Source organism: Cibotium barometz, chromosome 56 (genome assembly GCF_041138505.1).
Source record: "Cibotium barometz isolate CiBa-2024 chromosome 56, ASM4113850v1, whole genome shotgun sequence".
Classification (NCBI taxonomy): domain Eukaryota; kingdom Viridiplantae; phylum Streptophyta; class Polypodiopsida; order Cyatheales; family Cibotiaceae; genus Cibotium; species Cibotium barometz.
The window spans coordinates 29572878-29600191 of NC_141101.1; the positions used below are offsets into that span (position 1 = coordinate 29572878).

At 43.7% G+C, this 27314-nt stretch overlaps 1 protein-coding gene across 1 annotated transcript; it reads right to left on the bottom strand.

Moving 5' to 3' along the window:
• Nucleotides 1-1577: 1577 nt before the first annotated feature.
• LOC147607106 (DNA topoisomerase 1 beta-like) lies at nucleotides 1578-24798 on the bottom strand. The gene is made up of 16 exons (XM_086791042.1): nucleotides 24345-24798; nucleotides 22746-24016; nucleotides 22463-22657; nucleotides 22131-22211; nucleotides 21982-22041; nucleotides 21349-21443; nucleotides 20755-20911; nucleotides 20547-20672; nucleotides 16874-16954; nucleotides 16694-16784; nucleotides 16424-16557; nucleotides 16185-16250; nucleotides 2968-3057; nucleotides 2734-2837; nucleotides 2481-2649; nucleotides 1578-2167 (listed from the first exon to the last, which is right to left on the bottom strand). Exons 1-16 carry the CDS (start codon nucleotides 24355-24357, stop codon nucleotides 2099-2101), a joined length of 2802 nt encoding a protein of 933 aa, XP_086647168.1. The 5' UTR covers nucleotides 24358-24798; the 3' UTR covers nucleotides 1578-2098.
• Nucleotides 24799-27314: the final 2516 nt, after the last annotated feature.

The following is a 27314-nucleotide window of genomic DNA, read 5'->3' on the forward strand; positions in this document are numbered from 1 at the left end:
TGTACTAGTAAAGTTCTCAATAATTGAGTAATCAAAAAACTTCTATGGGAACTTGCTAAAATCTATATGATAAGACACCCAAAAAGCTTGCCAAATAAACCATTACAAAATCCTGTATAATATGTAGCATTTTCACCTCCTAATTTGGTAAGAGGTTTTGTCACCACTAGAACCTTTTACCATTTTCCTTACTTCTAACTTGCACAAATCCTACTAACCAATTTATAACTATTTGCCCACCTATGAACCATCTTATCAACACCTTGCCCAAGTGGGATACCACATTTTATCAACACGAACAGTACAATAGAGCTTGGGTACCACTCAATTTGAGAAAGCGGAAGTCCTGTATTCAGACCCTGGCACATTAAAATAATCCAGCGGAGGGTCGTAAAATCCACCTAATTGAAAGCTCCATTGGAAATCTTTTAATTATATCAATTGTCTCAACTCTCAAGTAGCAAGATTTAGTGTTTGTAAGGAGCAAAATTGAATGAAGGTATAATTGCATACCCAAAATTCAAGGTTAAGACTTGTAGTAGCTTGACTTGAACAACATATAAGTTTTGAGTCTCCCATGTCTTTAAGCCCCATGAACAACACAAACATCGCCCAACACACATCAATGGGTAAACCCCAATCCATTCCCCTCCTAGATTGATGGAGGGAAACAAATCAGATTAACTATCAGAATGAGCACAAATTGTATGAAATGATTTTGCTTTCAAGTCCCCTCACACATAATACTTGCATACTTTGCAAGATCATGAAAATTTTAGGTACACTCTTGTATGTATTTGAGTCCCTACAACACATAGACAGCACACCAACCCAGATTTATTAACCCTGTAGATTCAGGAGTTATGACTCGTATTAAGAGTCATATTAAGTACAAATGCATGTAAGTATTGATCTTTGCATCACGAGGATGATTTTAAGGTAACTTCAAAAAAAATCATAGACTATGATTACTATTCCAATTGTTAAAATTGACCCATAGTACTCTTCTTAAGTGTATCATGTCCATGTACTTATATTCTCTTGGTGAATGGACCCGAGGATGAATGCATGCGTCACAAATCATAAACAGAAAACCTTGCAAAGTCTTTCACACGCCCAAGGTATATTGATTCAAAATACAATCAGGTAATGTGTATCATGAGCAGCCATGGTTGAGCAGCCCAGCCTATTGAGGCCGGATAGTTTGTAGACGTATCATGAGCAGCCATGGTTGAGCAGCCCGGCCTGTTCAGGCCAGATAGTTTGTAGACGAGCATAGAGATGTTAGGCACATAGCGAGATACGTTATTTAGAGAGTAACACAATCCACACACCATTTATCTACATTCTACTCCAACTGGGTCCAAAAAAAGAGAGTATATATGGCCATTCCGTTAAACCATAATTGCTTGTAAGTGGGTTGCTTGTATATGTGTGTGTGTGTGTGTGTGTGTGTGTGCCATCTTCATCAGAGCACACACATACGGATGTATAGCCCATGCCTACTGTGGTGGAAGCAGAAATTGGAGCCCCACATGCCTGATGGGCGCCCACAACACCTGATACAAAGAGCCCAATTAACAAGAAATTCCAATCATATTGATATAAACTCAATATCTTATGCAGAGAGGAAAATGGAATACACTAATGACACTTGGGATTTAGAAAACCCCCCTCCAAACTCTCCTCCCAAAACTGTCCACCCGCCTGTTCTTGTTGAAACAGCAGATTAAGAATGTTGGGTACTCTCTCATGAAAAAAAAAATAGCACCATATTGGGTGAGGCAAAAGCTTCACAAACATAACATGCCCGACTTGATTTAGCAACCTTCTCTTGAACTAAACCAGCCCCCACCCACAGGCATAGCTAAGTGTAAAAGAATGTGTCCACATGACTCCGGGTAACTCTGTTCATGCATACACCACCATGTCATGCTAACTGTTATCAGCTTTGACCTTCTGCTCAACTAAATAACATGAACCACTGTAAACCCATTTGAGCCACTTTGGCTCCCAACTTCTCACCTGGTGCCCATTTCCCAATCAGTTAAACGTCAAACTACCGTGACCTGGCCCAAAAACTGCATGCCAAGATGACCTAGAAGCGGTATTCCATGTCCACATCCATCGCCCATGCAAACTTTGCCAGGAGAGATTTGTTGAAAACCTGCGGAAACCATGAAATCATGTCAAAAACCCATATAGAGACGCCTCCCTTTCGTTCAAAAACAATATGAAGAGAGCTAACCTACTTGTACGAGATGACAGTAAATGTCATTACAGTGATTAACCATAAGAAAGAAAGCAATTATTTTGCAAGGAAAATGCAATTATTGTGAAAGAAGCAATTACAACGATTATCCATGAAAAAAAAAATGTAACTGGAGTGACTATCCCCAAGGAAAAATGCAATTAGTTGATTATCCATGAGAAAAATAGTGATTATCCATGGAGAAATTGTAATTAGCGATGAAACTGACCTTTTCAATAGGGACCTCGTGCCTTTTGCACCAAGCTACCGTTATCCGTGGATCCATGTAGTTAATCTTCGATGTCCCAAGAGCTACGGTTTTGAGGTCATCCTTGATCCTCATGTCCAACTTCATTTTCTCTATCTTTTGCTCTGTTTGTGTAATCTTCTTCCCCAACCTGCCATTAACAACAAGCCATTACCCCAAAGCGGGACCATGGTAAGAACTAAGTTATTCAAAGAAAGCAATGGTACATGCTTACGCTTCTGGGTTTTGGTTCCGTTTCGGCTTCCCATCTGCATCCTTGAGAGGCGTTTTACCCCTTTTGGCCCTATCCAAGTCTATGCGCAGCTCATTGAGTAGTTCCTGATTACACACATGGCCAAAAAGGTTTCAAACACCTGGTTGAGTAGTCAAAAAGAATGGCCTACTGCCTGACTCTTCAAACATCTGCATAGGAAAGTACAATTATTGAGATTAGGAGGCGAAAGAGTACTTCTAGCTCTGCCATTTTGCCTTCCAACTTTTCCATCTGTGCTCCATGAGACTTGGAAACAGACCTTTGATGGTTACATAAGATCGCAACCTGCATCATCACTTCAAAGTAATCAAAATAAGAGGGACACTCAATCTCAAGTCTCCATGTGCAGTGCAATATTTGTGCAGCAAACAAGCACTCCTGCAAAGCACTGTAATTAGCCACCTCACCCATGTTAAACGCACTTGGAGTCTATGACAAACTATAAGGTGTGACTCCGAAAACTGATGAGAGTGTTGTTCTGCTATAACCATTGCTGACCCAAGATCATGTCGTATCATGAGGAGCCATGGTGTTGTACTTGAATCCAAACCCGTCTACCAACTCTATCTCATAAGTGTGGGGACTGCAAGTGGTGCGTATCTTCAAATTTGAGCCATCACCATGGCCACAAAGTTGTGCGAGCATCTGCAACTATTGATCAGAACACTGAATGGGAAGCCAGAAATCAAGTTTATACGTGTCAACACGTGTGGACATCAAGGCTAGAATTGTAGAGGTAGACTGTGCTTGTGTCACTGAGGTGATTACACATGCATGTGCATGCTGAGACAAGACCAAAGCACGCTTGCCTTTGGAATTTTCCAAACACTAAACCTAGGACTTGTCCTCTGAGGTGGAAGGTTCCACGCTGGAGTTTTGCCGATTATTGGACCGTTTAGGGCACTCAAACCAACAATGGTTTCTTGAACATATGGTACATAATCCCGATTTTTGTTGACCTTGAGGAGAATTGTGAGAGTTTGGCTTACAATGGCGAGGTTGGTCACATCCACAGTCTGACCCTCATGGTTGAGAGGATTGTGGTCGCCATGAGCGATCCGAGGAGGAACCATCTTGATGGGGGCGAGGTTGTCCAAGAATTGAATTGATTTGAAGCACTGCCAAAGGAAGAGGTATTGCCACTATTGTTGTAGGGGCAAGGACTTTTGCCTGTACTTGAAACGGTTGGACGACCTAGCTGAGGTGGTCGTCCCCAGGAGGTGTTGGTAAGGTCTGCTATGCATTCCACATATGCAATTGCCGAGGTAAGGTCAGCGGGGTTGTCCTTTTGTACATCTACACGAAGATTGGGATTTAGACCATCGACAAAGGCATGTAGCCTGTCTTCACGGGCTATTGAAGATATCTCGAGTGTCAAACTAGTGAACTGTCAGATGTAAGAGGCCAATGGCGTAAATGAGATCGTCCTTGGAATATGGATGGCACACTCGAACTTATCCCAAGTCGTGATGGACTTGCCATCACTCAACCATTGTTGCCACCAGTATCTTTGAGTAAGGAGGCGGTAAAAGTCACTTTCTTCTGGTCGAAGAGGTTGAAGTTCTCAAACTACAAATGAAGTTGGTATAGCCCGCTGATCTAAAATGTGTTTGTTACTCCTTTGAATGCTTCAAGGGATTTTATGTCCAGTTTCTTAGAATGATTTGCTTGAAGTAAACGGTAAAGGACTTTAAGTTCAACGTCATGTACCTCTGTTGGTATATCGTCGAGAACTGGAGCGGGTGTGTCAACAGAAGCACACGCAAACTGGTTGGTTGATTGGGAGAATCCTCGTTGAAGCTACTACATCATCTACATTGTGAGCGTTGCCAATGTTGACTAGAGTTGAGCTTGCATAGCCTCCATTTGGGTTTGCATGTTCTGTTGCCATGGGGAGAAGACTGGTGCATCTTCCAAAATTTGTTCTTCATCCATGGAGATTGGGTTGGGTTTGTTGGTCTATTGTTGGAGCTACAGAAGGCACCTTTGCACCCTAGTAAGAACCATCACACAAATTTTGTCATTACGGAATAGTAAACCATTCCGAATCATCCACTAACCTCCTGCAACCTAAATGGTAGGCTGCTCAATCACTTAGTCTTGATCAATCAATGAGCTCCCGTCTTGGATCTTCTCCCAAAATGGACCAAAATAACTATCAGTCCTGCAAAGCCCTCTCAATGACTGAAATAAGTCAGTAGAAATCTCGGTGAACGACAAAGTATTCACCTCTAAAAATTCAACTAAGCGCATCTGCGACACTATTCATGGACCCTTTTCGATAACAAATCTCAAAATAAAAATCTTGCATTAATTCAACCCATCAAGCTTTCCTTCCTCTCAAATCATCTCCATCACACATATTTGATATTCTGATGATCAGTCAATACCACAAACTTGGAGCCATATAAATAATGTCTCCAAACCTTAAGAGCGTGAATGACAGCATAAAGCTCCTTCTCAAGGGTTGGCCAACAAGATTGAGTGTCCTCTAGCTTCTTACTCTCGAAAGCAACAGGTCTACCATCTTGAAATAAAGCAGCCTCGATTGCATAGTCACTAGCATCAATTTCAAGAACATAAGGCCGACTAGGATCGGGTAATGCTAAGATAAGTCTGAAGGCCATATCCACATCGTTATTCCAAGTGATAGGCTGATTCGACTTACTTCCACGACCTTTTAACAAGTCAGTCATCGATAGTGTGAGCTGAGAGTACCCCCGCATAGATTTCCGAAGAAAAACAACAAAACCAAGAAAAGAACGAAGTTGTTTCACTGTCTGCGATATAGGCCAGGCCAGAATCTTCTGAACTCGGTCATAGTCAATGCTTAATCCATCTCTAGTGATCTTGTGTCCCAAGTAAATGATATCTGTCATGAAAAACTCACATTTACTTAATTTAGCATATAGTCGATTCTATCTTAAAATAGTTAAGACAATCGTAAGGTGTCTAACGTGATCCTCAAGAGTACGACTATATATTAAAATATCATCCACGAACATAACCACAAATTTTTCCAAATGTTCACGAAAAAGATCGTTCATCAATTACTGAAAAGTGGCTAGAGCATTGGTTAACCCAAAAGGTAAGACGAGAAACTCGTAACGACCATACCTAGTTCGAAAGGCGGTTCTTTCGACATGCCTTTCATAAATACGTGAATCTATCTTTATGAAATACTTCGCTCCGGCTAACCGGTCAATCAGGCCATCTGATCTAGGGAGAGAATAACGGTTCTTGACTGTCAGCTTGTTCAATCTCTTGTAATCTATACACATTCTCCAGGTGTTGTCCTTCTTTCTCCTGAGTAACATAGGTGCACCCCAAGGTGATTTACTTGGACGGATCTGGCCCATCCTCAAATAATCTTCGTGTTGTTTGGCCAACTCATCTTCCTCAACTTGGCTCATCTTGTAAGGTGAAATACTAACAGGGTGAGCACCAAGGACTAGGTCAATCCAATGATCTACTGTCCTTTCAGGTGGCAAGTCTGATGGCAGTTCCTTAGGAAATACATCTTGAAACAAATCAAGTATCTTCTTTAATTCTTTGCTTTCAAACCCACTTAATTCAATAGAAGATATGAGAAATGAAGAAAGTGGAATCAAGAGACAATGGAAAGCATTATACAAAGAAGAATCTATTATATTTCCAAAATCAGCTGTATTTACAAGAGGTCACTGAGAGGGATGTATACAATGACCTAAGATACAATACTGGGTGTTCCTATGTTCAAAAGAAAAAGTATGACTAGACCAATCTATGTGAACCTGAAGGGTCTTAAACCACTCAATCCCTAATAACAAGTCTACATGCTCTAGATGCATAATATAGCATTCCAGAGTATCTTCGTAGTCTTGAATCCGGATCGATAGCTTCTCCACCTTTCGATCCCATACTTGTCGACCCGCAGGTAGATGTACCTCATAGGTATGATCGCTAGGTGTTGTGTCAAGACCCAATTTTTGCACAAGTTTGTAATTAACAAAGTTGTGTGAGCTGCCAGGGTCTAGAAGAATGTGGATTCTATGGCCATTCACTTCTCCATAAACTCGGAGAAGATCATGTAAGCCAAAAACTTTAGAGTTGAAGCATAGTCACATGGGACGGCGAGGACGGAGCCTAGGAACGCTGGGACGCCAAAACGGGACGGCGCAGGGACGGGGACGGACGGACGTCCCCCGAGGGGCGTTTCAAACCGGGGACGGCGCAGGGACGGCGCAGGCTATCGGGGACGGCCCTGTGCGGGGACGACAGAGAGCCGTTGCGCCTGCGCCTGCGCCTGCGCCCGTTTCTGGCCGTTGCGCCTGCCTGCCGCTTGCCTGCCCCTTCGTAGCCGTTTATGGCTGTTGGGCTTGGGCTCTTCTAGCCGTTTATGGCTGTCGGGCCTGGGCTCTTCTAGCCGTTTATGGCTGTTGGGCCTTGGCCCTCTCTCTCTCTCTTGCCCTTGAGGCTTTCCTCTCTCTCTCTTGCCTATCTATATAAGAGCCCACCTCTACAAGGCTACAAGCACATGCCACACACAAGTTCATAACTCTCAAGGCTCATTGCTCAAGCTTTCAAGGCTCAAGCTTCTTGAACCTTCTCTCTTCCAACTTCCAAGTTCCAAGCTCTAGGGCCTAGGCTCTCACCTCTCCCTCAAGCCTCTTGAGTCTTCCAACTTCCAAGCCTCTAGGCTCTCTCTCTCTCTCTCTCTCTCTCTCTCTCATTCCTCAAGGCTCAAGAGTCAAGCCATCTTCAACCATGGCATCCTCCTCACGTGCAGGGGCTTCTCGTAGAAGGACAACGGGATGGACATGGTGGGAGGAGGTAAACTACACCACATCCGTTCATGGAGGCGGTTCTCGGCCATGGGTATGCAAGCTTTGCCCGTACCGGCGAACGGGTGGCGCCGACAAAGTGCGAGCCCACCTCTTGCATGAGAGTGGGCATGAGGTGACGTTTTGCACGAATGTCACGCCCGAGAAGAGACGGGAACTTCTTGACAAGATTAGCGTCTACGAAGCGGTCGAAGCGACAAGAAGGACACCACGAGTGGTCGTGGATCCCGCGACGATGGGGAGAGGAACTCAAGCCTCTACCATGGAGTCGTGTGGTGGATCGGGATCATGCACACCATCACCTTCACCATCAAGTCGGAATGTTACTCCATCCACGACACCGGCACCCTCCATCTCCACGGCCTCTCAATCATTACGTGGCCCACGGCGACAATCTACACTTGGGGAGAATTGGAACCCCAAGTTGATGGAGGAGGTGGATATGGCGGTGGCCCGCTTCTTCTTCCACGACCACATTGCCTTTCAAGCGGCTAGGTAAGTGCAATCGATCATTGCCAATTCATCATTCATGTTTTCATCATCCTAGTCCCCTTCTCATTAGTAAATTACTTTCTTGAATAGGTCGGAATACTTCAAGGTAATGGTTAAGAAGATTGGGGAGTATGGCTCAACCTGTACGCCCCCCTCATCCGAGAGCTTGCGCACTACATTGCTCGACAAGGAGAAGCGCATTGTAGAGCAAGCGGCCGACAACACAAAGCAGCAATGGGAGAGGAACGGAGTCTCCCTCATTGTGGATGGATGGAGTGACACCCGCAAGAGGAGTATTCACGGCATGGTTGCATATTCCCGCGGAGAGATGTACTTCATCTCATCTCATGATGCATCCGTGGGAAGAGCGCGGATGTGCTTGCGGCGGAGTGGGCTACCACCATGGAGATCGTTGGCCCCGAGCATGTAGTGGGCTTTGTTGCGGATGGGGAGCCTTCCAATAGGGCGGCGGAAGCTATTCTCCAAAGTATGTATGGACATGTCACGGTGTCCTTTTGTATGGCTCATTGCCTAAACAACCTCCTCAAGGACATCGGGGCATTACCATGGATCAGCCCGCTCATTGAGGAGGCCAACACCATGGTCTCCTTTGTCCTCAACCACCAAAGACTTCGGCATGAGTTCAAGAAGAAATTATGAAGCAGGTAAACGAGCTTTTAGAGAAAGGTTTGGTTCAGCCTAGTTCCTCACCTTACTGCTCTCCTGTGCTTCTTGTTCAAAAGAAGGACGGATCATTCCGTATGTGTGTAGACTATAGAGCTTTGAACAAGCTTACCATCAAGAACAGATTCCCAATTCCACGTATTGATGATATCTTGGATAAGCTTGATGGTTCAACTTGCTTTAGCAGACTTGATTTGAAGAGTGGTTATCACCAGATACGCGTGGTACCACAAGATGTCCATAAGACTGCATTCAGGACAGCCTTCGGATTATATGAATTCTTGGTAATGCCTTTTGGTCTCACCAATGCTCCTGCTACTTTTAATCGTATGATGGATAGGATATTCCGACCCCATCGCAAGTTTACAGGAGTCTTCTTTGATGATATCTTGGTTTTCTCCAAGAATGAGCAGGAACACAGAACTCATTTGGTCACAGTGTTCGAAGAGTTGCGGAAGCATAAACTTTTCGTCAATGCCAAGAAAAGTGAGTTTTTCCTTTCAGAGATTCATTATCTGGGACATATTGTATCCAAGGATGGAGTTACAATGGATCCTGCAAAGATAGAGACTATTCGGAATTGGCCCGAATTACAAAACGTACATCAAGTACGTAGTTTTCTGGGATTATGTTCGTATTACAGGCGTTTCATAAGGCATTTTGCTATGATTGCCACTCCTCTACATGATCTCACGAAGAAGAAAACTGCTTTCAAATGGACTTCAAAGGAACAGGATGCTTTCTTGCAGCTCAAGCATGCTATCATATGTGGTCCAGTATTGATTGTTCCTGACTTGCACAAGTCATTCGTGGTTGAATGTGATGCTTGTGGTGATTGCATAGGAGCTGTCCTAAATCAAGAAGGGCATGCAGTTGCATACGAGAGCCGTCGTTTGCATGATGCTGAGCTTCATATGGATATCTATGAGAAAGAGCTCTTGGCTGTAATTCACGCCTTAAAGATTTGGAAACACTACCTACTTGGGGCTGAATTTGTAGTCAAGACAGATCATCAAAGCTTGAGATACTTTCTATCTCAAACCAAGCTTTCAGAGAAGCAGATGAGAATGGCAAATTTTCTTTCCATGTTTCATTTTCAGATTGTGCATACTCCAGGAAAGAAAAATGTAGTGGCCGATGCACTATCTAGGAGGCCTTATGTTGCTGCAGTCTCAGTGGCCTCTCATGGAGATCTATCTGCTATGAGAGATTTGTATCATTTGGATGCTGATTTTTGCCATATATGGACTGATTTAATGGCTGGTCATTCACATGCCTCTTATGTTATCAATGAGGGTTATCTAATGAAGGATAATTGCCTATGTGTGGTGAAGGATTTGCGTCCAAAGGTTATGGACGAATGTCACGCTCCACCTTATGCTGGTCATAGAGGTATTATGCCTACTACTCGCATGATTCAGAGGTATTTCTTTTGGCCAAGCATGCGTAAAGACATTGAGGCTTATGTGCGTGCATGTATCACTTGCCAAAAGGTGAAATTTGATAGGCAAAAGCCTCCAGGTTTGCTTCAGCCATTGCCTATTCCCTCGCAACCTTGGGAAAGTATCACGATGGATTTTATTATGGATTTGCCTAGATCCCAGCATGGGAATGATGCTATTTGGACTATTGTGGACAGGTTTAGCAAGCAAGCTCATTTCTTGCCTGTCAAGAAAACCATTAAAGCTGATCATATGGTAAAGCTTTTTCTTGCTAATATTTTCAAGCATCATGGTATGCCTAAATCCATTGTTGGGGATAGAGATCCCAGGACTACAAGCCTATTTTGGAGGGCTTTGTTTGATAATATGGGTACTAAGCTTGAGTTTTCATCAGCTTATCATCCCCAAACGGATGGCCAAAGTGAAGCTGCAAATTCAGCCGTGTTGGATTTGTTGAAGTGTTATGTGGCAGATCAAAAGAGTGCATGGGAGAAGTATCTTCCACTTGTTGAGTTTACCTACAACAATACGCTCCATGCTTCCACGGGCAAGGCTCCGTTTGAGATTATTTATGGCAGAGTGGTCTTGCCACCCATCCTTCGAACAAAGGATGAGATTTTTGCAGCTGATGAATATGTTCGTGACTTGGATGTTGCCTTTGGTCAGGTGCGGACAGCCATTGCAAGATCTCAGGATAAGCATAAAATGGCTACTGACAAGCATAGAAGGGACATGGAAGTCAAAGAAGGTGATTGGGTATTGCTGAAATTTGAGAAGGCTAGGCTTCGGAAGAGGCCAGGACGAGAAGGATCATATCCTAAGCTTTCTCCTCGCTATTATGGACCCTTCAAGGTGATTCACAAGATCAATGAAGTGTCATATAGGCTTGCTTTACCTAGTCATTGGAAGATTCACAATGCTTTTCATGTGAGTCTATTTCGGAAATATGTGGGGCCAGATCCTGATGAGCCTGTCACAGAAGATCCACCAGAAATTGAAGAGCTTGAGGAGATCCTCCAGCCAGAACAGATTGTTTTTCACAAGGAGAGAAAGCTACCTGCAGGAAAGCTTTCCAGGAGATACCTTGTGAAGTTTAAAAATTATTTGCCTATTGATGCCAAGTGGGTAAATGAGGATTATTTTGCAGATTATCCGCAGTTGTTGCAGGCATATCTTGAGGCTTTTCAGTTGAGGTCAACTCTTTAGAAGCCCGGGGGGATGTCACCAATTGGCCGACCATTTGGTCCATTCCTAGTTTTTGCGTCTCGTTCACTTGAGGCCAGGCCGGTGTCTCATGTGAAGAGGCCAGTATTTTGCTGACATGGACGGGAGCCAGACTGGTGCCACCCGTGTGTTAGCAGGATGGTGTCGTATGGACGGGAGCCAGACCAGTGCCACCCGTGTATGACCTGGACTGTGTTCGATCCATGGGACTGTCACGCCATGGAAGAGCCAGTATTCGTGCCGTGTTTTACCTATGGGACTATCACACCATAGGAAAACTCGTGCCTGGAACTGTGTCTTACCTATGGGACTGTCACTCCATAGGAAGACCAGGTTTTTATGTTTTTATGTCGTGCCAGTTTTGTGCCGACAGATATTTTGTACATGTTCCATGAACGGGAGATATGTCCATGTTACTTTTTGCACATGCACACATATTTTGCATGCTTGAAACTGTTTTCGCATGACATGTATTTGTGTGTTTGCCTGCCTGACGTGTTACTTACTGAGCGGGGACGCCTGCCAGTGAGTCGTGAAGTCTGCTCTGTATTCTGACGAGTTTCAGTGCATGTGAACAGGTGGTAAGTATATGGTACATGTTGTTTTAATGTTTTAAATTCTAACCCTTTAATTTATAAGGTTAGGTGTTCACACTTATTTAAAAGTGGGCACCCCCTTTGGGCACCCACTTTGGGGCCAAGGTGGGGAGCCCCACTTTTAAGTGAGTGTGGGGGTGGGCATGGTCACCAACCCCCACTAGTTCCCTTTCATGCATGCGTGGGAAATCTCTAGTGGTGTCTTCACTTAAATTTTATTAAAAAAGGGCCCCCTTCAAGCGTGGAATGCATCGCTTCCCTCTTACGTAGAGAACCACCATCTCTGCGCATGTTCCCCTGAGGCGGCTTGTTTTCCATCAACTGTGAGGCGGCTGTTTACTCCACGCTGCTCCCTCTTTCCCAGGCGGTTGGCTGTAACTCCCACAGGCGGCTGCTCACTTTCCATCCAAGCGACTGCCTCAACATCTCCACAGGCGGCTACTTCATCTTCCCTCTGTACTGCTGCGCATACTGTTTTCCAGGCGGCTGTCACCTCCAATAGCGACTGTGTACACTGCTGCTGGCTGCGCCTGCTTTACTACAGGCGGCTGTGTTGCCAGCCCAGCACTGACTGCAAGCGGCTGCTCTACCCCACACGACAGTACACCAGCAGGCAGTTACTCCCTCTGGCGACAGTACTTGCAGGTTGTCTCTTCTCTTCTGGCTGCATCTCTCCAAGCTGCGCATGCTCTACAGGCGGCTATGGCTATGCTATTGTGTTCCGGCCAGTAGAACACTACGCTCAGGCGACTCTGTTTGGGCTCCTCCACACTACGGCCAAGCATCTCCTCTCTTGCAAGTGGATGCTTCTTCTCTCACAGCAGGCGGCTGTACCCTTCGTGGTGGTGCTTGTCTTGATAGTTCTACTCGAGGCAACTCTTTCTTCGACAAGGGTGGCTTCATATTCTACACAAACACCACAAGTATTGGTTTTCTATCAACCATCTACAAGTAAGTGATTTTCAGATTTGAATAAAGTATTTTATGTTTAAATCTGATAAAAGATTCATTCCGCTCGGCCAACACCCGTTCGGTGCCGGGTTGTCCAAGCTGTATTGGCGAACCTCGGTCCAAAGGTGCTGAGATCGGGAGAGCCAGGCGTTAGTACGAGAGCGCCTGTTTGTGCGTGGTCTCGGAACACCAGTGAGGCGCTCTCTGCGGAGTCCAGTGAAAGCACAGGACCGTAGAGATTGGACCACATTAGTGGTCGTTCTGCTTCGAGTCTCTACATCGAAATTCGAGCCTACTTGTTTGGTACTGTTTTCATATGTACATGGACATTATCTGGTTCTTGGAACCCATGGAGCATTGTATTCATTAAATACTCCCAATAAATATATCATATATTGAGGGGGGGGTCGGCCCGTTCCGGCCCCAGTGCTGGTGTCCATCTTTCCATTTCATTTCATTTAAATTTCAAGTTGTTTTAAGTTGTCCATTTCAAATTTGAGGTTTTAAAGTTGTGCTATTAAGCGTGTGGGTGTCCAACGGAGTCTTTCCCACTTGACGGGATCGGTTTCAGCAATTGTGTGGTACGTACACTTGAGAAGGATGCTATATGTTTGGTTGAAGCAATTATGCATTATGGAGCTGGAAATTAGCTGATTAAACAGGCTATCTACTGTGATTAGTGAAACAGAGGGTGATTAATCGGCCGAGATACCAAACCCAATGGAACACCAATCCACCAAGCATTTCCAGGCATGTACACAGAGGCACAAGTCCCAACGGAAAGCCAAGTCCACAGTATCACATGAGTGGCATCAATCCCCGGCATATACAATTGCCATGGGTGGACCAATCGGGTGGCCAAATGGTGACAATAGCTCCTAAGTTGCGGAGACTTATGGATAGAATCATATGTATAGTTCACTATTTCCCGCACCAACTTGGCATATTGACCGCAGTTTTGTTGGATGTACCCACCGTACCGGTTGTACCTTGTTTTTGGCAGGCTCTTGAGATTCCTTTGGCTGCCTATCAGTTGGCCGCCATGCCTGAACCTTGACGTTACTCTGTGGAAGTTTGGAAATTATTCTCTTGGTTGCCTCTGTTGGCCACACAGCCCATACCTCAAAAGTACCATATATTCCATGGTGGATATTGAAGACAGGCTTCTATGGATTATGGATTCCTTGAGGTCTACAGAAAATCTATGGATTTGTGGACATATTTTGAGACTCTGTACTTGTAAACCGGATAACCTAGCCTGTACCAAGTGTGGGAACTGAAGAGGCCCCCAAGCTTGTAGCAGACAAATACTCCTTGGTAATATGACATAAATTCCACTAGTGTCCAGTATATAAGTGTGCATGTCACTTTAAGTGGATAAATTGTGTACCTTTATTTAAAGTGTTTAATCGCATTAATAGTCATGTGTGAATCTACAGAATAGTTACAATGGTTGATATCAAGCCCTTCACCAAGGGTACAACAACAAGATGTACAGATGGTACAATTAGTTTAGCCAGCACAAATGGTACAGATGTACAGCCAGTACATGGTGTAAAGAAGGTACAAAGTACAACTGGTACAATCAGCAGGAACAGATAGTACAGCAAACATAACAGCCAAGACTATACGATCAGGAGGTACGATTGTTGCGCAGACTGTACAGAGACGTGCAGGACACACATCAGCTGATAGTACCGCCAGCAGGTACAATCGCACCAGGTATGGACAGCAGCAGTGTTGTGTGGTCAGGTACAGGCAACAGAGGTGATGACACCAGCAATTGTATGCCCCAACACGTCAGCATGTGCAAGGCAATAGGAGGTTAAGAGAGTCAATTGTGAGGTCTACGCACAAGGCGGCCAGTGTATATATATGTGCTAGGGCTTTTACATTTCATGTGCTTTTCTCCTAACGCTTTTTCTTTACATGTTTTCAAGGTTATATGATCAAATTTTGTCCAAGCTCCCAGGCACCCAAAATAATAATAAATGTAAAGCCTATTACTCACGAGGTGCCCAAATAATAAAGGTCCAGCCTTTGTAATAATAAACCTGCCCATAACAATGTGAACACACATAAATGTCATGTTTTAAGCCTGTTTTCCACACATTGGTCCTTCCAGTCAACCCAATGACTGGTTGAACATGTCATGTAGCAGTTTGGCTCTTGACCAAAACCAAAGTGCAATTTTGACTTCACGACAGTCTTCTCACAAAGCTTCAAATCATCAACTGCATCATGCATAGCATAGACTAGTGCTGTGAGAACCCATCCCACTGACCTCGTCAGCACGCAAGAGAATGTGAATGTTCATTAAGCAAGGGACTCTGCTCTGTTACCAACTCACACAAAGACTCCAAAAAAACTCTGTTGAATACATATTTCAAAAATATCACTATACGGGTTTCTGGCTGCAGAACTTGTGCCAATCTTCAGCCTTCAGTTCAGAAGCACAAAACATCTAGAGCAACCCTAGCATTCAAGGAAGTAAACCTGTACGAATGTGTGTCAAACTGTTAAAGACACGAAGCAAATATTGTACTCATTTTCTATGGCAAATATTTTTTCTCTGTTTCCCTGGTCGAAAGTTAACACCTGGCTTGTTGGTGCTGGTGCCTTCCATTCCACCTAGCCTGAGAAGTCTTTAGGATAAAAGGGTGGATACAGATCTAGTTACATAGGGATAGATTTTTGGAAAAGAGACACAGTCTTGTTCAAGAGATGGGAAGCTGGTGTTAGGGAGTCATTCAAATGATCACACCAAACTGTGCTCAAAGGAGATATTGGTGTAGGTGACTGTTGGTGGTTTGAGTCTGGTGTTGTGGAACATGCAAAAAGGGGAATGTGAGACATGTGCAATGGTATTTCTTCTGCGGCGAGGTCACGCGGATAGTGGACAATCTGAATGTTCCACATCATGTCTCTTACAAGAACTTCTGGCTTCTGGGAAGGGGCTTTTAGCTTTATTTCTTTGAAATCAGCTATACTAAAAGCTAGAACAGTGGGAGTTAGTCCTAAGGGTCAACTTTGTGTTTTGGCAGTTGATCAAACATACAGACTGCGGAGGACCCCGCATTCTTCCATCAAGCCATTCAAAGATCTCCTCTTTTTCTTAAGCAGTCCAGCCTCCTCTCTATCTTTCTACTGCATGTGAACTCCCATCGCAGAAGAAACAAGCAAGTGAAAAGAAAGCAAACCTCCTTATTTGCCCTTTGATATGATGCTATCTTCTCTGGTACAATTTGACCATCTGTGTCCACCAGCTGTTTGCAAAGAAGATAAACGTGAATTAACAATTTCAGATAAAGCAGCATACAACCTATAACTTCATCCAGACACATCGACACCTAAACATAAAATAGAAATGCAATTTCACTCTCCCATCACCCCGTCAAGTGCATAGCTTTCAACTGCAGTAGTATATAAGCATATGTACCAGTCTGTCCAGGGTGATGGATGCGTTGTAGGTACGAAAAACTTTGGCTGTCAGATGGGGCATTATGTTCTTTAGATGTGCATTCAACTTGCTCGTATCTAACTGGTCAAATAGATCCTGCCCAGATTTCTTGGCTGGAGAAAGAACCAAAGGTCATATGCATCATCAGCCCATAGTGGTTTTGAAAGCATCACTCAAACATATTGGATGGATTGAGAGAGAGAGAGAGAGAGACACACACACACACACACGCAGAGTATGTATGCCCACATTTCTTGAAGTCCCCTATAGCTTTGTAGACTGGTTCGACAACTTCAACAGTGTTGAAGTATCTGATTGAGTCCTTTCCCAAAAAATCAAACTGCACAAAAGCAACAGAAAAGCATGTAACTGATATACTTGACAAAACTAAAAAGTTTCAATTGAGCTAAATAGCCATTGAAAACTTACCTGAAGCGATCTGGGGGGAACAAGTGTCACATGTTCCACCTTTAAAGAACAACAACCAACTGTATCTGCCTCATCATCATCCTGACCACAAAAAGAAGAGTCTATTGAAGCATTCCAGGCTCCATCCAGCCTTTATTTGGCAAAAAGAAGAGCTTATTGAAGCAGTGTGTGTGTCTTACATGTGGAAGTTCTAATACTACCATTACTTGAACATGCTTGCGTTGTGCAATTACTTCGGTGCATTAACTGAAGATAAGAGAGGAGAGAGAGAGTACACCAGACACAACATTGGGTCCCATTAAAGGGCCCCAATCTTTTGGTGTACTTGCTCTATTATGAAGTTGAAATGAGTACAATGCAGATCTTAATCCTTGACCTGAAGATATCTCCTTCCTTGCTTAGCTGAATTCCAGCTTGTGTATCCAAGCTGAACAAAAGAAGGGATCTTGCTGATCTGAATGAGGTCTGTGTCCAATTAAATTGGCTTCTGAGAGGAGATCCTGGGATGCCTTGCTTTGCAGGTCTGCAACAAATCGCTGATGCCTTTACTCATCTACTGAAGAAAAGTGCTACCTTGTCTTGGATTTCTTGCCCTATGCTCTAACTGACTTGCCCAAAACCAGCTGCCTGACCTGCCCAGCCACTGCCCAAACCTGTTGATTTCTTTGCCCAGCCTGTCCAGATTCTCCTGCAATTCTTGGCTCCCCTATGAGCTGCCCCTGCTGCTTTCCACCTCTTCCTAGACAATATATCTGCTGCCCCGCTTATCTGTCAAGCGCCTGGCACTTGGCTTAATAAGCGTCCTAGACATATGTATAAAGTCAACTTTAAGTGAATTACAAAACTGTGCAGGATCTGCACATGAATGACAGTCTCAGCATACCTCGGCCTGCCCTTATGGCGACGGACGACTTGTCCCTGGACTAGGGCTTACAAAATGCACAGTTCGCATCAGTAACCCACATGCTCTGTCTCGTGCTTTCATGTCACCGTGCCTTGCAAGTGCAGTGGATGCACGTGAGTCTATGCATGTGTGTGCATGGTTTCCCTCTTGAAAGCAGAAGCCCTTCAGGTGTGTAGATATTCTCAAATGTCTGCTCTCTCTCTCTCTCTCTCTCTCTCTCTCTCTCTCATGATGTTCTCCCATATGATCAACAACAAACCATCAGTCCCACACCAGATTATCCAGGCAGAGTTTGCTGCAGCCCCGATGGTAGTGGATGCACTCTTCTAGACAGTCACATATCTCCATCGCATCAGATGGTATGCCTTAGTTTCCACTTGGTTCTCAAGATATGGGTTCAGTACAGTTTGGACTTCCCCTTTTCTCCTATTCAGCATATATACACGCTTGACAAAGATCGCCTCCCACGACTAGCACGAGTCCTCAATGTAATTATACAGCACTAGGGAGAGGGAGCGATTGAGACGAACTGGACTGCCCTCCTCCTCATCCGCAGGCTCAGAGAGTCCATTATCAGGAGCAGACGCCCGACTGGCAGGGAGTCCACACAGAGACAGATTACTGACTTCTTTAGAGGGACTACCCGGGAGGACACACAGCCGACAGGCACCCCGTGGGACTCTAGTTGAGAGAGCTATCCAGTTGGGCAGATCTAGACGCCTGAGGGTTCACGGATCCTCACATCGGAGACGGTGCCTACACCGGAGGATTTAGAGCATTATTGCAAGGCATCGGGCTCGTCCGACCAGGCATCTCACTATGGCAGATATCCAGGCCATCCGGCACAGACCCATGCTAGAGCTCCTAGGATGATTACGACTCCAGCCATATACTGTTGTACTCACTGTCACTTTTGTACTCCCCCATATTAATGTATTCATGTATCCATGTACTCATGTACCCCATTTTGACTAGTAGCATTAGCTTCCCACTCTCCCTAGTTGCTGCTTCCGGATGCCCCCTACTGATGTATTGTGGGGCTAGATACTTACCTTCAGTTCTTTCTTTTCTTTTCCAGACAGTGTATCAGATGTCACATGGTTGTAACTTTGGTCTCATAGGTCACTTTGGCCTTTTGAAGACGTTAATATAACATTTCATTTCTCTCTCTCTCTCTCTCTCTCGACTAGGAGAGCAGGGGGCATTGCCAGGAAGGATAGGATATGTAGTCTCTCTTCAAATTGGAGTTCAAGATGGAAGTGCCCTACATCTGCAGGAGAATCAGCGGGGCATTTCACTCTCTTCTAAGAGAGCACTGGCTTATTATATCCAAGATTATCAACTTCGCGGACCAGGAGTGCCTAGGCCCCATGGCACTACGCAGACATAGAGATCTTCTCAAGGAGCGCAAAACCCAGACTCGGGATACCTCACAGCCTCCCATTACAAGCTTCTTCAGTGGTGCGGAAGAGCACCACTGGAGAATGACTTGATGGCCCACTGAATTCTGAGGAGCTCCCTTGGCAGACCAGAGAATGCGCACAGGCAATATCAGAGATAGCACACACCCCTCACCCTGGATAAAGCGCATCAGCTGCAGCACACCAGACATCCCCACATCGCACGCCCCATGATTCAGATCCGTGAGATCCTCCAAAGACAATGAGGCCCCCCTAGTGAAGGTGGACATAAAGAGAGTATATGAGATCATGAAGGTCTCCCCCACAAAGTGATCATAACTCAGATGGTAGTTTTCTTATATGAGCCAGGTGGCTACTTTTGCACTTTGTATTGAGAGAGAGAGAGAGAGAGAGAGAGAGAGAGCGAGAGAGATTAAACGTCTGCAAAAGATCCAAAGGGTCTATGAGACCAAAAAGTGTTACAATAGTTCCATGGGGTAACTGGATCATGGAAAAGAAAAAGAACATGAAATGACTAGCTACATTTATAATAGTGATCATGATCATGTGAGGAGAGAAGATGCGGGCCCTTGCCTGACATACAGGGTTGATTGACTGATTTTATTCAGCTCTCTCATATCCCATCACTTATTGTACCCTATACCTGGCATAGAGATTTCTCATCTTCTATAATCTCAGAGTCTGAGATCTTAGCTTTCAGTTTTCAATTTTAGTTTACTTTTGCCTCTTCTTATTTCATCCATGACGAGATTTCATGGACACTATGTACACATCATTTTGGTCTCATAGACCCTTTGGGTCTTTTGAAGACGTTAATATAACTCTCTCTCTCTCTCTCTCTCTCTCTCACACACACACAAACACAAAATAGCAGACCTAAACCAAATTGCAGAGGTGAAGTGGGCAGCCAAGAGGGCAATGACAATGTGTATATGTGGCCTAGAAGTAGATTAATCCCAAATAAACAATTTAGACTAGCTTCTAAACGTTTCAGTAAGGCCAGAGGTGAAGGATGCCCAAGATTTCTACATGTGTAAGAATCTCATGGCACATCATGTTTGGCCATATAGCTCGTGTACATTAACCATTTGATAAAGACCAGCTTTTGTTCATGTTGGTCAAAACAAATCTCAGTGCCTATCACATTATATATTGAGATTGTGCAGGAATAAAGCTATAATGAGGTCCATGACAACATTGTTCTGCTTTAACTTCCATTATCATACATTCGTGTGTGTTGTGCGCGCGCATTTGTGCTGCACGTTTGTGCCTGCATTTGCATGCACATGTTTGTGTGTCACTAAAAAATATTACAATAGAACAATTCAAGATGTTGAAAACAAAGTACCTTCTCATTCCCTGCCCTCAGAGCAAGTCGATCAATAAGATAAGTTGCCACGGCAATCTGCCTTTTTGTCATGTCCGTCGACGTGAAGTTCTTTGTGTAGGTTTGCCGAATATCTTCTATGTAATCCTGAGAAAACAGCAAACATTCTCATTACCAAGAACTTTGTGAGCTTTAATTAACTGTGGTATTCCTGTACAAAAAATTATACCTTCAATGTACGAGCTTTCTCATATTTTTCCCTATCACTCTGACCCTTCAAGCTGCTACTTGCAGCCAAAAAGACATACTTAAATTCTTTTGTATTAATTGGGTCATTCCAATAAGCCAGCCATGTGACGGTATCATCATGCCGTATCTCTTTCCACCTACAATTCAAAAAAAGTAACATAAGCCTCATTAAACTCAAAATTTTATTCTGTATGTATGCACGTGCGTTCGTACATATTTATGCTTACATGCATGCAGGTATGTATATGTAAGTATGTAGGTATGAATGTGCGTATGTATGTATTTGTCCTTGTGTACAAAAAAAATTATGTATCTCTGTACATGCAATGCATGTATATATATGTGTTGAATGCATATATGTGTGTGTGTGTATCCATGTATATATGTATGTGATGTAGGAAAAGGGCACCAACAATCACCTATCCAACATGCATGCATACCCAATTAGTGTACCAGAATTTGAGCCACGAAATTGTGAGTGTGTTGGTTCCTTAAGGTGCATTTGCGCTTTTTTCTTCAAAAACAAGTTAAGTGATTTTATTTACACAAATAACAATCTATGAGGAGATTGCACCTGTGACCAGGAATTGGGCATTCTGGTATTGGTACACCTTTTCCAATATTTATGACAATATCCTCCGGGAATATGCGTCGCTTCAGTTTTCCCATCTGAAAATGCACACAATATCTAGTCAGCGAGCAGTTTAATATATTTTGTCAAGGTACAAAATCACGACATAATGCACAAGCTGCACGTGTCCCGCCCACCTGGCGGTTGCCATGCATGCAGCTCTGCATGCTACGGCCCATGCCCCACCAACATGCTCGCATGCACATGGTCTGCACATGCTGGAAGGGTGCCTCCTTTTGCCTGGCCTGCTTACACATGCTGCCAGTGGCCCCATCTTGGCTGAAGGTACTCCAACCAGTCCTCCATGTGTAAGCCTACACACCTACCTCCTGGCCCTGCCCTACAGGCTCATGCCCATAGCACAAGCAACCTATCCCAGCATCTCTTCAATGTTACACGTTATGCTATATGATCCAAAGCAGACGCGCATGCATATGGAAAGATATCTTCTTGCATGTCAGAACATTAAAAAGGGAACCAACAACACATATGGATGCAAGAACCTTTAAAAAGGAAAAGCATAAGTATGTTTTTTGGAAATAATTTGTTTAAATTCTAGCCCAACCATGAACAGACCTTTGGATGTTCTCCTCTGCCACGAAACAAGCCAGGGGGCTCCACACGGAAATTTCCAACCTACAGTACAACATAGTTATAAAACTAGAGTCAGTGTCCTTGCATCCTCAACATCTATGACCACAACAACAGAATTTACAGCACCAAACCTTTTCTTTTACGCCATCCACAAGTGCCCACATGTACTTCTCCTCTTGCTTTTGCTTCTCCTCTTTTAGCCTTTTCTTCTCCTGCCCATTACAATGACAAAATGAGGCAGACAACCTTTTTTGGCAGCTTCAAATTTTCTTTTACCTATTGTGGATTATATTTATTATTTAGGTGTCTGTTCAAGGTCACGCCCACTTATGGGCAGCATGGTGCGGAAAGGACCCGCCGGACCAACTCAAAATTCACAAACAAGGCTAAGCTTTTACATAATGACAGCAATAACAATGACCAGGCTAAGATTTGCATAATGACAACAACAACAATGGTTCACCTCAGATGACAGTTGCTTCTTCTTCTCCTTCTCTGCAAGATGCCACTCATAAATGGGGGTAAAATCACAACCCTCCAGCCTCTGTATTACATGATTAGGCCCTAAAACTTTCTTCCAATCATTCCAAAAATTAGATAGAAATTTTGCCTTTGTCATGTAGTCGGTTTCACGCATAATGGCAAACATTGTGGCAACCTACAACAAATCAAAAACACCAAAATTACAGGTCTATCTAGTCCAAACAGCTTAAAGTAATTGAGATCATAACGCGATCATAACCAACCTCTTCTTGTTCGGGAGTGAGGGTAACAGGCTTCTCTTCATATAGCATCTTGACGCCATGAGACTTGTAAGGAGGAGGAAATATAACTCCGTTATGCTCAAGGGTGGTCCACTTCTGCCCACCGCCTGCACCAGGTGCATTCTTATCGCCTTTCGCATCTCTCTTGCTCGTTAACTTCTGCTGCTGCTTTAACTTTGCTTTTCTGGCCTCAACCAGCTTCTTCGCTGCTACAGAGGTTGTTAAGCTACCTGCAGCCTTCTTTACAACCACAGACTTCTTAATGTTTTTTGCTATAGGAATCCGTTGAGCTAGAGGGATATCATCTTCATCTTCATCTATGTCCATCTTTACTGTAAAGTTTGTGGATGTGCTAGAAGGCTTGGGCAATGCACTGGATGGTTTGCTTAATGGTTTGGGGAGTGCCATGGATGGTTTGGCCATTGTGCTCGATGGTGGTTTGGGCATTGTGCTAGAGGGTGATTTGGGCGTCAAGCTAGAAGGGGGTTTGAGCGTGCTAAACGGTGGTTTGGGTGATGGACCTGTACTGGATGGTTTGGACAGTGCACTTGATAGCTTGAACTTTTTTGCAACAAAATCATCCTTGATTTTCTCATCGGGAGGCCTCTTTTTGGCTCTGGTGTCCTCTTTCACGGGAGCCTTATGTAGGCTCCCTGTTGTTGCAGGCCCATTCGATGCCCTTTTTAAGACCAATGGCTTATCATCATCATCAGAGTCATCCAAACCTGTCGTATTGTCTTGTACTCGGACATTAGGAGATGGTCTAATGGGCACCCTACTTGCCAGAGGCTTGTCGTCCTCCGAATCATCAGAAACTTGTTCAGAGTTTCGTTGACAAACATTGCCAGGACCTGCTCTTACCATGTTGGCATTCACTCTAGATGACAACGTGCCATTTTTGAGGTGGTCTTTTGTTTGCACACTCGCCACCGTTGCTCGGGCAGCACTCTTCCGGAAAACAAGTGGCTTTTCATCATCCGAATCAGTGTCCATCAATACAGGTTTGGCATGGACTGTTGGTGGAGCAGAAGGTCGCGATGTAGAAGGGTTTCCAGTGGCATGTGGAGATGACTTGGAGTTTGGAACTGAGCTTTTACCAGGTGTCGCAAAAACCGTCGGTCTGACAACAGCTTGAGGAGTTTGTCCAGGGCTAGAAACCTGCCCTGAAGCTAGGTGTTTACCTTTGCTAGAAACAGTACCATGTGCAGGCAGAGACTGCTTTTGATGCAACCCACTGTTGGATTTCTCCAAACCTAATTTGCACTGAATGGCTTAGAAAACAAAATCAAATTCTTCAAACAAAAAGCAAAGGGGGAAAAAAAAACAGAAAGCCCACTAAAAGAAGTTAAAGCATCAAAAAGCAGTTAAACAATAAAAAGTCCCCGTCCAAAAAAGCAGTTCACAGCCCAACTAGCAATTAGACCAGAGCAGTGTACAGAACGACCCAAAAAGAAAGAGGCAGTTTACAGCCGGAAAAAGCAGTTTTCAGCCCATCAAGCTTTTCGAAAAGAAGTTTACAGACACCAATCAGACCCTAAATACAGAAAACCAATCAGACGCTAACGTGAAGGAGGTTCTTACTCGAATGAGACATCGTTTCGCGGCAAACGGTGGGGCAATGATAATGGGCGGAGCATTAAATTGCAGTGAGAATTTTCAGGCAGGCGTCGATTTTTGCCGATTAACCTGTAGATACGATGTCAATGCTCACCACGGTGTAAGGATCCCAAGCTGCAATAATCCCACGTGCGGTTTTCGGCACTCCAGCAAGGCCTCTCTCTCCCTCCCTCTCTCTCTCTCTCTCTCTCTCTCTCAGACACACACAGAGAAGATAGACAGAAGGTGATCGATCGAGAGCTTGAGAGAGGTGGCCTTTTGTTTTCAATCTCTGTGTAGAGAAAGAGGAGGTTCTGCTTTCAAGGGCCTTAACAGATATAAGTTTGCTCAAAGGAAGGTATTCACCTCCCCTTTCCTATGGAGACCCAATAAATAAAAGGCAGGTCAAGCACAATCCCCAATTTGTGTTGTAAGTCTTAAGGATCATTCACATCAAAATACCCCCTCTATATAAAAACACACACACACACATCAAGCTTTCTTGGGCCCACACATGTGATTTTGTTTGGGCTTACTTCTTGACCTGATTGATGCCCTCCTCTAAATAATGAGCTAACAAGCCCCTCATGCCCTCTTGTGGGTTTTCCAGCAAATGGCTCTCATACTTGTTGACTTCTTGGTCCGTGTTTCAGGATAAACCGGAAGAAAAGCCCAGAGCACTAACATCATGTGCACACAAGTGCACAAAGCCCAACACAAGTGGTGCATGCTTCATTCCTCATATTAGAGCCTACTCTTGTCCCATCATGCCACATCCCACATGGTCGAACTTACATCATTTTGCGTCCAACTAGGGTGTACCCACAGTCTCCATTTGCTTCCCTCTTAGAAAGCTTCGAGGGCACCTTAAGTTCAATGTGTGTAATACTTGAATCCATTTTAAGCGGATCTCTTCAGAAGCCATTATGTTGTCAGTGGAGGGCACTAATCGTGAAGCTGACCTTAAGCATTTAACTGCTCACCTCAAGGTGTGTATTACTTGTGAATCCATCTTAAGAGGTATAGATCTCTTCAAAGGCCATTACGTTGTCAGTCAAGCTTGTTAAAAATGTCACCTCGACTCTACATCATGAGGTAGCTAGCCTTCCATTATCATCCATTATTGGGTTCACTCTCAAGAAGGTGCCTCATATCATCATCTTTTAAATCCAAGTGATAGCATGAATATTTAAAATTAGCCTACATTTATAATGAAAGACATGGATGATGGGAATGTTGGTGAAGGGTGATGGCCTAGTCCGTACTCTTTTCAATATTTGGTTGTATTGCTTAGAGCCTAGATGGCCAACAAGTTTACAAGACTTAGAGGCTCATACTATTTTGTTTATCTTCTTCCCTATGTGGATTGTTGGAATTATGTCTATTTCTTAGAGCCTAGATGGCCAACAAGTTTACAGGACTTAGAGGCTCTCAATATTTTGTTTATCTTATGCCCTATGTGTATGGTTGAAGTTTTATCTATTTCTTCTAGTGTAAAGATAATATATATAGGAAGCACAATGGATATATATATATATATATATAAGCACAATGGACGAATATATATTTCTTCTAGAGAGAGAGAGAGAGAGAAGAGGTAAGCACATTTAGGTAAAAGACCACAATAGCCTATGAAACAATTTTAACTTAAAATAAGGTGTAATTCATCTCAAAATACACCTCTATAGCAAGAACTTACCATGCACCTCTACAGCAAGAACTTATGGCTTAGGAACACATTATGGTGCCTCTATCTAGTCATCATGGGCATCTGATCCAAGGACTTGATTATCTCCTCTCAATGGCTCAAGTGCCTTTATTGATTTAACCAACCCTATTGGTCATGGGGCTATGATAAAGAAAGACTCTATTGTCATATGTCCACCCTCATGAAGTGGAACATTCTTCTTGATTGATGTGGCCTTGCATATACATGCAAAGAGTCCAATCCGAGGACTTGATAATCTCCTCTCAATAGCAACCCTATTGGTCATGGGGCTATGATAAAGAAAGACTCCATTGTCATATGTCCACCCTCATGAAGTGGAACATTCTTCTTGATTTATGTGGCCTTGCATATACATGCAAAGAGCCCATATGTATGGATAGTGATCTTATATCTCTTAGTGACCTATTTTTCTAAGTCATCTCTCCCTTGGAAGAAAAGGGATGTAATGTCTTTACTTAAGCAAATTAGCTACTCCTTTACCTAGCATGACGCATGTAGTTTCTCATCATGTACTTATTCTTTTGTGGATCGCACTCTCATTGCTAGTATATGTAATGAAGAGGAACATGCTTCCTTTGATGAAGCACATGAAAATGATCATTGGATATACAGGCCATATAGGATGAGTACAACTTAATCCTCAAAAATGACGCTTAGTATTTGGCATATTTATATGATGGAAAAAAGAGCATTGGTATGAAGAGGGTTTATAAGCTTAAGCGTAAAGTCGATGGTAGCATTAACCGCCTACAAGGCAAGCTTATTGCAAAGGGTTATGCTCAGGAGAAGGGCATAGATTATGATGAGACTTTTACGCTCAAGTCTTGTATGACTATAAACGAGTTGTATTATTGTATTGGCAATGTATATCATTATTGGAATGTACATCAGTTAGATATCAAGAATGTCTTCTTGAATGGTGATTTGCATGAGGAGGTTTATGTATCTTAGCCTTATGGTTTTGTTGATGAGGGCTGTGATTCTAAAATATGTAGGTTAAGAAAAGCTTTATATGGCCTTAAGCAAGCTCTTGAGCATAAATGCACACTTGGCTACAAATGGTTTTTGCAAGAATTCAATTAAGAGTACCCTCTATGTAAAAGAGGAGTAAAGATTGTTTTTTGTTCATCATTTTTTATGCTGATAGCATGTTGCTCACAGACCCTAATGAGGAGAAGAGATTTTTGCAACAGTCCAATTGAGAGTACCCTCTCTGTAAAAGAGAA

What these genes read in the sequence shown, in the direction of transcription:
- LOC147607106 (XM_086791042.1), bottom strand. An exon ending in TGAGGGCAGGGAATGAGAAG is followed by an intron (nt 16,955 to 20,546) that starts GTACTTTGTTTT and finishes TTTTGTGGTCAG; the next exon opens with GATGATGATGAGGCAGATAC. An exon ending in ATCAAAGGGCAAATAAGGAG is followed by an intron (nt 3,058 to 16,184) that starts GTTTGCTTTCTT and finishes GTGATGATGCAG; the next exon opens with GTTGCGATCTTATGTAACCA.